This window comes from Drosophila biarmipes, chromosome 2L, assembly GCF_025231255.1.
Source record: "Drosophila biarmipes strain raj3 chromosome 2L, RU_DBia_V1.1, whole genome shotgun sequence".
Lineage (NCBI taxonomy): Eukaryota > Metazoa > Arthropoda > Insecta > Diptera > Drosophilidae > Drosophila > Drosophila biarmipes.
This window is the reverse complement of record NC_066612.1, coordinates 5,594,643-5,607,155: the sequence shown is the minus strand read 5'-3', so window position 1 is coordinate 5,607,155 and position 12,513 is coordinate 5,594,643. Positions and strand designations below refer to the sequence as shown.

At 38.3% G+C, this 12,513-nt stretch overlaps 1 protein-coding gene across 1 annotated transcript; it reads right to left on the bottom strand.

Annotated features, from left to right (window-relative positions):
• Positions 1–3,678: 3,678 nt before the first annotated feature.
• Positions 3,679–4,041, bottom strand: LOC108033548 (uncharacterized). The gene is made up of 2 exons (XM_017107897.2): positions 3,948–4,041; positions 3,679–3,878 (listed from the first exon to the last, which is right to left on the bottom strand). Exons 1-2 carry the CDS (start codon positions 4,012–4,014, stop codon positions 3,709–3,711), a joined length of 237 nt encoding a protein of 78 aa, XP_016963386.1. The 5' UTR covers positions 4,015–4,041; the 3' UTR covers positions 3,679–3,708.
• Between the last annotated feature and the right edge of the window lie 8,472 nt (positions 4,042–12,513).

Here is a 12,513-nt window from a genome sequence, read left to right as displayed (position 1 = left end):
ATAGGAGCTATATGACTTTGAAGGGTCAACTTTCCAGCGGGTGGAACGGAGCCTTAAAAATCATGAATAGTTTTAATCTTTTAAAAACTTTTTTTAGGCCCAGAAAGTTAAACAAAATTGTAACTAAAAATGTTACAATTTGTATTACCTTTTTAATAATAACCCTCATTTTGATATTTCAAACAAAAGGTTTCATACACATACATAAATACGATACTAAAACGAAATAAGGGTGATTTAGAAATCACTGGTATTTCGGAATTATTTATAAAGAGGTCTAAAAGTATGCAACAATATATTTTAAATATTTAATATATTTTATATAAATATTTAGGCAGTCCGGAAAATTGGGAATTTCTATCTTATTTCCTCGCGAAAGTAGTTTCTATTTAGGATCTTCATTCAAGGACGTTACCAAACTGACTTGAACTTGTTCCAATCTATTTGTTCTATCTATTCCTAAAATGGATGTCCCATTAAAACGGTTGTCGCCTCCAGTAAACCGATTAAGGCACTCGAAATAAAGCTGACCGCACTTCCATCGGCACGCCTATGCGCGAAAAGGGAAAACCCCAAAAGCCCTGCGACACTTGCGGGTGGCCCATTAAGCGCAGGCAGCCGGGAAAAGCGGGAGAAAAGCGCGAGAAAAGCGGGAAAATTAGTGGGGCTAGAAAGCTTTTACTGTTGCCCAGCGCACTTAATTGGAATGCACTTGAAGAGCTCCTGCAGCTGAAACAGAGACCGATGCACAGGAATGTGAAGCACTCGCCAGCGAATTGGCTGCCGATTTTATTTCCTCTTTTCCCCCACAGGGCCAATTACTAAAGATCGGAATTACCACAATTCCAGCAGTTGGCCAAGTTGCCAACGTAAAAGATGAAGTTCTGGGGGAAAAACCACTTGGCATAATCCTTTTCAATCAACTACGGCGAATCAGAGAGAGAGTCCTGGAACTCGCTCGAATCAAATTCCATTTGATTTCGTATTTATATTCAATTTATTCTAGATATTTGCTGCTCTATGCAGCATTTTCCACTCCGATTTGCTTTGCTTTGCCTTGGCTTGGCTTGCCTTGCGCTTTTTTAGCCTTTGCCAAAAAGAGGGGAGATGAAATCAAGCAAAACTTGTGCATTTTGATTTTCCGTTTTTGTGCCAAAACGAATCGAACTCGATTGGGGAACTGCAAAAGCCAGTTTTAGATAGACTTTCAGCGAGTTCAACTAGGTTGCTGTATCGCCAATGTAATATAGGGGGAGACTTTGCCGCATTCTGATCCCATAATTTATGGGATTGCGGATTAACCGGCCCACAGTCATTTTAAAAATCGCTTAGCGTTTTGGCACAAATGAAACATCAAAGATTTACGAGCCATGATTAAGGCATTTTGCGGCGCCCCAGCAACAAAAGCGGCAAAAACAAAGGCCGGAAAGCACGGAGTCGGCTAAAAGGATGCCTCAACATGCCTTTGGTCCTTGCCAAAGGAGTGCAAGTGTTTCTGGGTAAAGTGTTGAGCTGAAAGTGAAATTCCCCCTTCTTATTTATTGAATGTGTTAAGCGATGGGGGAAGAAGTTGGCGACTTTATACGGCGAGGGAGCATGCTTTTCAGGCTGTCAGTTGCGGGAAGTGCCCTGCCATCCAGCACGCTGTGAGTAATTGTTCGGTTTAATTGAGGGTTGGTAAATGTAAGGGATATAAATGTTTTCAACATTTTTATTTTGTTTTTCTCTTCAACATTTATATTATGTTTGATCGATTGAGTTTTTAAGTCAGTTAAAAAAACGGATGTACTAAACTAAAAAAAATCCAATGTGTGTCAGTTAAAATGAGAAAGAATTCAAGGGGAATTTAAAAAAGTTATATATATAAGCCTAAAAGTATGCTATGAACAAGTAATGGTTGTCATTCGAAAAAGATACCCACCTAAACATATATTGTGGCATACTTTTGGGCATTTTAAAAAGTGTAAATAAGTGTTTACTTTTAAATACTCCTTAAAATAATGAGAATCAACAAACCAAATCAAATTAAAGTAATTCCATTGTTAAGGATTAGCCACACACCATAGCTGGGCTTTGAGATTCCAGCAAATCCACCCATTGTGCCCCTACGAAAAGGGACTTATTTTGTAATTAACATGAGCTTTGTGAGCTCACATCTTCGCCAGGGGCCATTACTCATGGCTCGCTTTAATTATGCCGGCCAGAGATTTGCTCGCACAGCTTCGAAAATACTCCATGTAAGATGGCCCTATACTTTCCAGGGTGTGAGAACCCAATTAAGCCTCGCTTATTGCAGGGCAGCAGCAGATTCGATCCCACCGCTGATAGCGTACAATTTGTGTGGGCATCTCTGGGGGATTCCCCCTGCCACAAGCCCGTCCTGATTTGGCTCCTGGGCGATTTGCATTTTTTGTTTATTTGCGGCGCGTACCCTTTGGAGGCTTATAGTTTTGTAATTGTTTCGGGATGGACCCCGCTGGTGTTATTGCCATTTTCGGACTGATTTCGATTGCGTTATCCCTGGCCGGCAGTGCTTTAAATTGCTTTGGGGCGAGTGCCGATTTTTATCCTGTATTTTTCCATCTTGTTTTGGCTGTGCGCAATTTGCATTTTGTGAAATGGCGGGAAATTGCGCGCTCCGAAGCGTGTGAATAATGTGTGAGCTTACCGGGCTTACTCGCTGCGAGATCCAAAGACTGCCACTCGGGTGCCGTTCCAAAATGATTTGTAGGCATTTTAATCTAATTAATGTTGTCGCGATGGAGGCTTTAACATAGCTGCACTGGGAAGAAAATCACTGACGAAGAAGTGTATTGTGAAATAACCAAAATTCCACCAGAAATTATTAATGGTCTTAAAATAAAATTATTTTTTATCTTAACTTACTTGTTTCAGAAACTTTTAATTGTTCATATCCAAATGAAACATAGATAGGTAGAAATATTTGTTCAAAGACCATTCAATTTAAAGGGCAAAGTGTATTTAATATAATATTATATTAAATGTTATATTTTATGTATATAACAGTATATTTGGTTTCTACTTATAAATGTAGTTTAAACTTAAATTCTGTTAAAATGTTCTTTCTCTGTTCCCAAAAACCGCGACTAAAATCCCAAAAATGTACATTTGCGCCCCATTGCTAATTGTCTACCAAGTTTTATTCCCCGTTTTTGGTTCTTCGTCCTGCTTCCATTTCTTGCACTCCTTAACTTTGTTGTTATTCAGCCATTACGCGCACTTGTCGTCGGGGTTGTCATTATGCTTTCATGGCTTTAGTTTTGCCCGGGGCATAAGTTTTCTAAAAAAACGAAATATGAATACAAAAATGGCTAAAGGGTGTTTTGCAGCGGTGGGCAGAAGCCAACAGGAGCGAAGCTGTTGATGTCTTAACGACCTCCTGGCAAATAGGAAAAGTTTTGCCCAACTCTTTAAATAGCTTTTCGCTTATTGCTAAGCTAGAAATAACCTACAAAGAAAAATCTGAAAGTAGTCATTCCCATTAAACTTAAGTAAAAAAATATATTTTAAGTCCTTGGAGCTAATAGAATATAGCAAAATAAAATCTAACTTAAGCTAAAAAATATTCATCGATTAATAAATAAAATATAGGTCACATAAATTAAATCCAAAACATTTTAATTGTATATTTTATGAAATTTAAGACTTGTTGAGAATTTTCTTATAAAGTCTTTGTAGTTTATGGTACTATCGCACGCACTTGGCTTCACATGCTCTAATACTCCTGAAGAAAGTTCCATAGGACGAACATCCGGGTATGCGCACCCATTGGCACTTGTTTTCATTTGGAACAAAAACCACTTTTGAAATCAACATTTTGCACAGGCCGAAGCCACCGTACCTAGCACCACAGTTTCCTAAATTATTGCAATATTAAAAAAACAATACTAATATTAAATGTAAAAGGTTTTTTAGTATGTACTCACCGTTAGCTAGCGTCAAAATACAAGCAAATAGGGTAAAAGTCAGGAAAATTAGAGAAAACAGTTTCATTTTAAATAATTCAACCTGTTGCGCTTGACTGCCTTGAAATGACTGAATGTGAAGATATCTAAACAATTTATAAAAGATATAAGAAGCAAGCATTCTCTGCTAACAAAAGTCTGCAATTGTAGGCGCTTTTCACTGAGTTCAACGGCATATTGTATTTAAGTAATTCATCGTGCATCAAAAACCAAACACTTGTGTAAACGGTTGCTTTGAAGATTCTAACTGTTATTTATATTTAATGTATAATATTAGCTGCTTGCATTTAGATTCGCATTCCCAATTTTATACTCATTAAAATTAAGTAAACCAAATAAAATAATACAAAAAGTGAGAGGTAAGTAGTCAAAACAATAAAGTTATAACTGCCAACAAGTCATGATGTTCAATTCCTAACAATTTTCCTACATTTTGTTTATTGTTTTTCATTTCCTTTTTGTTTACCTTGTTGAATGGGAATCCCATGCAATTCCACGTGGATTTATTCAGCCTTTTCGATTGAAAGCGAACATTTGATACGCAATTTCAATAAACAGATGATAACAAACACTTAACCCCCGGCAGCCCACCGGCAACCCCATTCAACCCTGAACAACCAGGTGATTGTCTTTTTCGAGTCCCCCGGGCATTATTGCGAAAAGCTTTGTGCAAATTTTCTCATATTTCCCTGGTAAGCTTTCCTCAAGGACAACTCAAGACGAGGCCAAATAGCATAAAGCAAATATAAATATGCTAAAGGGGAAAACATTTGAGAAGCAAATATATTCTTATTTGTTTTTTTGTATTCCTTTTTTTTGGTCTTTTGCCCCTGTAATTGTTATTTGATACACACAAAAAGTGAAAAGTTTTATTATTTCGCCTTTGGAACATTTGCAAGGGATAGAAATTCAAAAAAGAAAATTTAACAAGAAAAACTATACATTTTTATGGCACATTTCTATGAATGTGTTCCATTTAATCCAAGACTGGGCAATAAGCGAAATTCAATTAAAAACTTGAAAAGCCGCCTAACAATTTTCCAACTGCAATTAGATGAGAGAAAACACACACAGCACAGAACGTTCTGATTGCAGCGCCGAGAACCAGATACAAATGCAATTTATACAGATACATGAACGCAGCTGAGATACAAAAACTTCGCTTTGGCAAAGTTTTAGCTATTATGGAACAAAACGCAGCTGAAGGCAACTAAACTGAAATCCATACGCCCCCCTTTTCCCATTTTCCATGGCATCCCACCCACTTTTGGGATTTTGGAAAAGGCAAATTTAAGTGGTAGCTAGAAATACTTTCATTTAATTAATATAAGCATTTTTGTAATATATGATGTAAAATAACTATTTCATAATGATTTAAGTACAACTCATTTTCACTTTGGCTGATGAAAGCAAACTTAGTCGCAATGTGTGCTCAAACTTGTAGTCATATAAAAGACCATATCCCCTTTGCTGATGTGCCAACCATGGTATTTCACTCAACTTAATTAGAAACTTTACATAGGCAAATGGCACACACAGTATAACTTTAAATGAAAAGATGGAGTACTTGATTATGATAAACAAAAAGGAGAAAACTTGGCAAAGTTGCAGGGCTAAAAGAAAACTTATGAGTTAGTTGGATGCATACATGAATGTATATATTCGATAAGAAAAGAAAATGTTTCTAAAAACCCTTGGCCTTTCCCTTTCCCTCTTTAAATAAAAATGTCTATTCAAAATATGTGCTTTAAGCTTGTTTATGTTTAAGGTTTACCATTATTAAATTTTAAATCTCATGTGCAATATTTAATTCGAATATTGGTTAGTAATCATTATCCCATAAACTTTGATACGCCGTTAGGAATATTTTAATTATTCATTTTCGATTGGTCTGAAAATCTGTTGCCACTCGTTCTGACACTGAATCATAGATTAATTTTGTATTTTTTTTGTTCTTTTATGACACTTTGATGGCTTTGCAAAGATAAATAACAATATCGTGGGTAAAAATTGCCTTCCTGGAATTTCCACTCGTGAACGTTTTTAAGTCGCATGAGCGTGGGTTATTTATCCCCTTTGTTCGATTTGTTTTCCTTTCAACTTTTCATTTTGTCATTTGTTATATATGCCAGAACGGATTTATGTTGCCGCTGTCGAGGGGGTTTCATTATTATTTGTTTCGCCGGGCTCATTCGCAACTTTGCGGCATTTGGCATTTGCATTTTTATGGCAACACTTTCAGGGGCCTGGGCCGCAATTATTTCCCCATCTCGAGTCCTGCGAACCGAAAATTTTATTGCTCCTGCATCCGCAGCCGCGTGTGCGGACCTTTATCTCCCATTTCGTTCCGGGGCTGCTGTGGGTGCTGTTGCTGCTGTCGGCGAACGAGGACGAGGCGGCATCAACAGTCATTTGGCAAATATATTGCAGTCACAACATCGCATATAACACATCAATATCCGGCCCGACCACGCCCACCCACACATTCCGCCCCCGACCGACGGTTTACACATAAACAGAAGCAATAAGCGAACGAAGGACGGGAGCAAATTGAAAACGACAAAACAAAACTGAAATGTTGCGAAAACAAGAGAAAGTCGGGCGAAAGTTGCGGGAAAATATGGACTTTTGATGCTCTGTATAAAAGGGAAAATTGTTATAAATAAAACTAACTTTCCACCTGCCAGGATATTTTAACAATTTTTAAGAATTTTGATTTAGGTTTTTAGTTTTGAACATATGTATATTGTGCCGCCAAAGTATGCTAAGTTTTGTACAGTTATTTTTACATTAGCGTTTTGATGCACTTAAAAAAATAAACTCGTATATTACATTTTTTAATAAATATTTTACATTTCAACGTTTAAAGAAATACTTTGTATATGTAGTATTAAAATAAGTTTAAATAATAAATAATTTTATGGAACGTTCGACTTCATAAATGCCCTAGATACCCTAAAACCGTGTGTGTGCCCCTTTCGCAGAAGTTCGAAGCGAGTACAACAAAAATTTGTTGTACCGGATATCCGCTTTTTCAGCATGTGACGGAAGTTGTTGTCCCGCTCTCACACTCGGTCATACATTGAAGAAATCGAGGTGGCGCTCCGATAACTTCCCTTTCATTTTTCAGCTTGTTTTTTGCTTGGTTTATTTTTTACAGCCTCTGCAAGATCTTAATTTCGATATTGACGTCAAATTGTCGCTTGGTTTAATTAAAAAAATCCACAGGGTGCAGCAAAAGTGAAACCGGGAGGCGCCCAGAAACAAGGCAGCTGAACTGGGCCCATTTGTTTCGGCGCTGTTGTGGCTTTTTCTCTCGGCTCACTTCTTATTTTTGCGCATTTCTGCATTGTGTGTTTGTTCCATAACTCCCGAGTGGCTCGATTTGAGGACCAACACGTCGTCGACTGGTCCGAACGGTTCGGATTCCAGAGCTCCATTGTGGCCCCTGGCTGCCAAAAGTTGGCAAATTCAAAATTGAGTTCAGAACCTTCTTGGCTTTTGAGGAATTCAATTGTAAATTCATTTTCTAGGTGTCTAAAAGAAGACATTTTGGGCTGCTCCTAAGAGACTAATATGAATATATTATTTACTTGAAACTAGTCGTAATTTGAGCTACTCCTATATACCAAGTTGAAAACTAATTATAATTTATAATTAAGAGATTATTTACTTAAGAAAACATTTAGGTTAAAGGCTTTAATTAGATCTGTTCCTGGATTATATTAAATAAAGATGTTAATTAAATAAAAAAAAAATAGGTGTCTAAAACTATGCAACAATATATTTAAGCTCAGAAATACGATTTTTTTTTTTTTATTTATTTAATTAACATCTTTATTTAATATAATCCAGGAACAGATCTAATTAAAGCCTTTAACCTAAATGTTTTCTTAAGTAAATAATCTCTTAATTATAAATTATAATTAGTTTTCAACTTGGTATATAGGAGTAGATCAAATTACGACTAGTTTCAAGTAAATAATATATTCATATTAGTCTCTTAGGAGCAGCCCAAAATGTCTTCTTTTGAGCCTGCGAATTGGGATAGCCCCCTGTAATCTCCGGGCTAGACGATTACGGTGGGCAGTTAGACGGTCGTTGTACCTGCTTGAGAAGAACGATATTTGGTCTTCAACAAGACTCAGGTTTAGGTCATTGTGAAGCGTTTGGCCGCTAACGAACCACTCACAGCCAGTGATTTGTCTTAATGTTTTGTTCTGGACGGTTTGGAAACGTTTTCGGTGGGACGCAGCCGCCACTCCCCAAATTTGGATTCCATATCTCCAAGTTGGTGCGATGATTTGTTGATAAATGTGCCGCTTGCATCTTAGAGATAGTTTGCTTTTCTTGTTTAGCATCCAGAATAATTGGTTCCGCTTTAGGTTGCACATTTTGACGACTCTGGCAATATGTTCTCGGAAGGTTAGGCGTTTGTCCAGTGTGAGGCCTAGGTATTTCGCCTTAGTCGCTTGCTCTATGTCCACATTATTAATGTGGACCACCGGAGTTGTTTTTCGGCGTAACGTAAAGCAAACGTTTACGCATTTGCTTTCGTTGATTTTGATATTGTTCGCCGTGGCCCATTTCTCGAATTCGTTGAGGTAGGTTTGCAGCGTTTGTGAAGACTCGGTCTCACTGTTCGAGGAGCTGAGAAAGCAGACGTCGTCAGCGAAGCTGGCCAGCAGCATTTTGCTGTTGTCGTAGGTCATTTCTTCATAGCTTGGCTTGGGGATGTCTGCTGTAAAGATGGAGTACAGTAGCGGTCCTAAGACGCTTCCTTGGGGAACGCCAGCTGTAATGGCAACATTTGCAGAGATTGCGTCTCTGGACTGGACGCAAAAATCTCTGTTTGTGAGAAACGATCTGATGAGCTCAAACAGGTTGGCTGGCAGCGCTGTTTTGACTTTGGCTAGTAGTCCCGGGATCCAAACTCTATCAAATGCCTGTTGTATGTCAAGAAAGATGCCGTTGCAGTATTCTTTATTGTCGTAGGCCTTCAGGATGTGATTGACTACACGGTGCAATTGCTCAATCGTACTGTGGCCGGCTCTGAATCCGAATTGGTGCATTGGGATAGTATCATTGTCTTCTAGGTGTATTATAAGTCGGGAAGCTATCAGCCTTTCCATTACCTTCGATAAAGAGGGCAGGAGGCTGATAGGCCGGTAGGAGCATGGATCCTGTTCCGGTTTCCCTGGCTTTAGAATCATACTGATTCTAGCACTCTTCCATTTTTTGGGAAAGTATTGCACTCTAAGTATCGCATTGAATATCAATGTGATAAGTAATAGTGCTCTCTTGGGAAGGATTTTAAGTACTGCGTTGCTTATTAGGTCATGACCTGGCGCCTTTCGACTTTTGAGGGTACGTATCATGTTTGAGACTTCTTCCAGACGGATATGTCTTATTGGAGGTGACATCTGGAACAGAAATACGATGAATTCATTCAGACGGACAATCTTTTGATACCCAAAATCACATTAAAAAGTGATTTTACAACTTTGTTGATTATTGTATCTTACAATTGCATTAATTATACTTTTTAAAAAGAAAACACCTTTTTATAGTTAAGAGAACATGCGTTTTCAATAATTTGATTTGTATACTGTGGTTAACCACAACTTATTACTACATAAAATTTTGTCTGCATATGTCTGACCCACATATGTACATTATTATAAGATAATCCTCACGAAAATGGTCCATTTCATCAATGCCAATTGAGTTCATCCGCAGGCAATGCGGATGCCCGACAAGATTTTTTCACTTCTGATTTCAGCTCCCAAAAGTTCAATACAAATAATTGATTATAATTTAAAATTTATTTTGCCTGCATGCCGTGACGACTACGATGATGATGTCGTTATATGTTTTTGCCTGCCAATCTTTTGGGAACTCTGCTTTCCACCCTGACAGTCTGACAATTTCATCGCCAATTTGCATTGATGGGTAATGAATGATGCAGAGCTTCGATTGTCGATGTTATTAAATATTTATGAATTAAATGGAAAATCATCAAACGGATAACCCCATCGGTGTGGTAAAGGGCTGTACTGGAGCATCCTTTGATTATAGACAGAACAAGAGTAAACAATTTTAATTGGAAAGGGGGTTCCTAGAATATAAATAATAAGGTTGATTGTTGGACGCCGAAAATACGATTTCGACATTATTATTGTGATATTGCACATTTCTTGGGTTATAGTTAATCTGTTGTGAAAATTCGATATTTGCACTTGCATCCAAGTAACTCCTTTTCTTTTCCGCTCGATAAAGCTATTTGAAAAGAGCTATAAACTTATCTGGTAGCTTGGGAAATATAGTTAAGCGAGTGCAAATTGAAAAACGCAACGTGCAGTCAACGAGGTATTATTCAAAATAGACCCACAAAAATATTCACGCAAACTACAAACTTGGTGCAAACTTTGTAAGTAGCCCGGGACGAAAAGGACTTGGGCTGTGCGATTCTTGGGGCTTTTTGGAAGCGGCAGGATGCTGAAGTAACTTCCTTTTCGGCTTGTTCGGTGTGCCTTAGTTGGTTTAACTGGTAATTGCAGTTCGGAGGGGGGCGCCAAGGCGAAAATTGCCCCAAAAATGGCTGAGGGAATGGGTTCGCGGAGGGGTATTTGGCGGAATTATAGCCCCTGACCTCGGCAGTACAACTCAATTTTATTTTGCTGCTTTCGCGGGCCAATTAAATTGCTTGGGCTAAGGGCAGTGAAGTGGTAAAGAAATTTATATCGGTATAGCAATTTACCGAAATTTCACCAACCAGAAATCACTTTAAAGGTGTCTTAAAGTATGCAACATTATACCCCTCTAAATTGTTGCATACTTTTAAGCAACTTTTAAGTTTCTTCATTTTTTTACGGTCTATCTCATAGCCGCCAAACAAGGAATTGTCCATATTTCATAATAAAATCCCGACCAAACAATTGATTCTATTCCATATTCCCGGCTCGTAAAACATTTTGTAAGAATAACACGAAGCAAGGAGAACGCTTTGGTTGTCTCTCACAAAAGTTTTGTGCTGTAAATAAAATATAACCATTTGGCACACTAACAGTATGTGGAATGGAAATCGTGCCAAGCGGGGTCAAAATCTGACTTTCAGCTTTTTTCCGCATTTTGCCCTACAGTCGTTTTATCTGAAAGGCAGCGTACGTGGACCAGAAAACGGAAAAAACAATTTCCCCGCTCGGAACTGGCTTTAGTTGTGACCCAATAATGGCAGCACAGAGTGGGATCCCTTTACCAATTCATGTTACAAAAGTTGTTCCTATTTTTTGTTTTCATATTTTGTTTGTATATCTTGGCTTCTAGCCTTTGAGGATGTTTCAATTGAGAGTTGCCGTTGAGCGCATGTGGCCGGTGTCATTAAATTCATATGCTGCGCTGGTCAAAAACTGGAGTAAAGCGGGGAATCACATATTGTTGAGTGGAAGCCAACAATGAAAGAAATGGAAATACTTGACACACTTTTGGTCTGACAATAATGTATGAGTAGACCCCTTAGATTTAACCAAATTATATTTTTAGGAGGTGCCTAAAAGTATGCAACAAAATATTTTTATTCGATAGTGGGTCGTATTTTACTTTAGACACTTTTTAAGAAAATTTAAAAAACCATTTTGATTTCTGTGACTAATACCTAATTAAACTATTCACATTCCCAATTGACCCCTGATAATCGTGGAGCCAACTGTGGAAGCGTTAATTGTAATATATGGTCGTAGTTAGAAACTTTCCAATATCTGTACGTGGGAGGAGTTCGCTACGTACATAGCCCAGGGCAAGTTGAGGCCGACATTAAGTTTGCGCTCCATTTTCTGGCCACACCCCCAACCCCTTTTTCGCCATAAGTGAGCGGTGGGTGGTGAACTAAGGTTAACATCCTGTGGTGTGCATTGAGTTTCATGACGTCATTAGCGTTAATGGCTGTCCATGTGCATTATGCACAAGTTTAAATATTCATTTTGCATTCATTTTTTGTTTAATGAAAAGTTGCACGAGCCCCAAATGAGCAGAGACTTGCATTGGAAATAATGAGCCATAAAGTGTTTGCCATTAAAGTTGCGGGCTCATGATGGTAATGAGGTGGTGTGGCTGGGTGTTTCCTATTCCTTTCGCTTTCGTCGAATAGTTGAAAGGATTTGGCGCCGTTGTCATGGCGGCCTTTGAATCCACTTTGTTAGGCAAGTCAAGATAAGAGATTAGGTTCCACGTGGCTTTCTGCAAAGTTCTCGGTTTTCCACGCTCTCTCTTATCAGCCCTGAACTCCTGGATTTTGGTTAGTCATTAATAAGGTGATGACAGGAGTGTGTGAGTTCATGAATGGAGGAAAATACCCATGGCGTTGCCGAGGCAGCATGGGATTTCATATTGAATTTTGGGAAAGCGATGGAAATCTGCTGAGCCTGTGGAATTTGTGTCAATTAGGAGGCAGGGTTCTGGGGGATTTGGCGTTTGTTTTCATTTTGATGGTTTTCTTTGAGAAGTTTAGATAAAGGAGACTTTGAAGGGG

Excerpts from the sequence above, each read along its gene's own strand:
- LOC108033548 (XM_017107897.2), bottom strand. The coding sequence starts at position 4,014 with ATGAAACTGTTTTCTCTAATTTTCCTGACTTTTACCCTATTTGCTTGT. Across the intron at positions 3,879-3,947 it reads TATTTTGACGCTAGCTAACG|GAAACTGTGGTGCTAGGTAC; the intron begins GTGAGTACATAC and ends GCAATAATTTAG.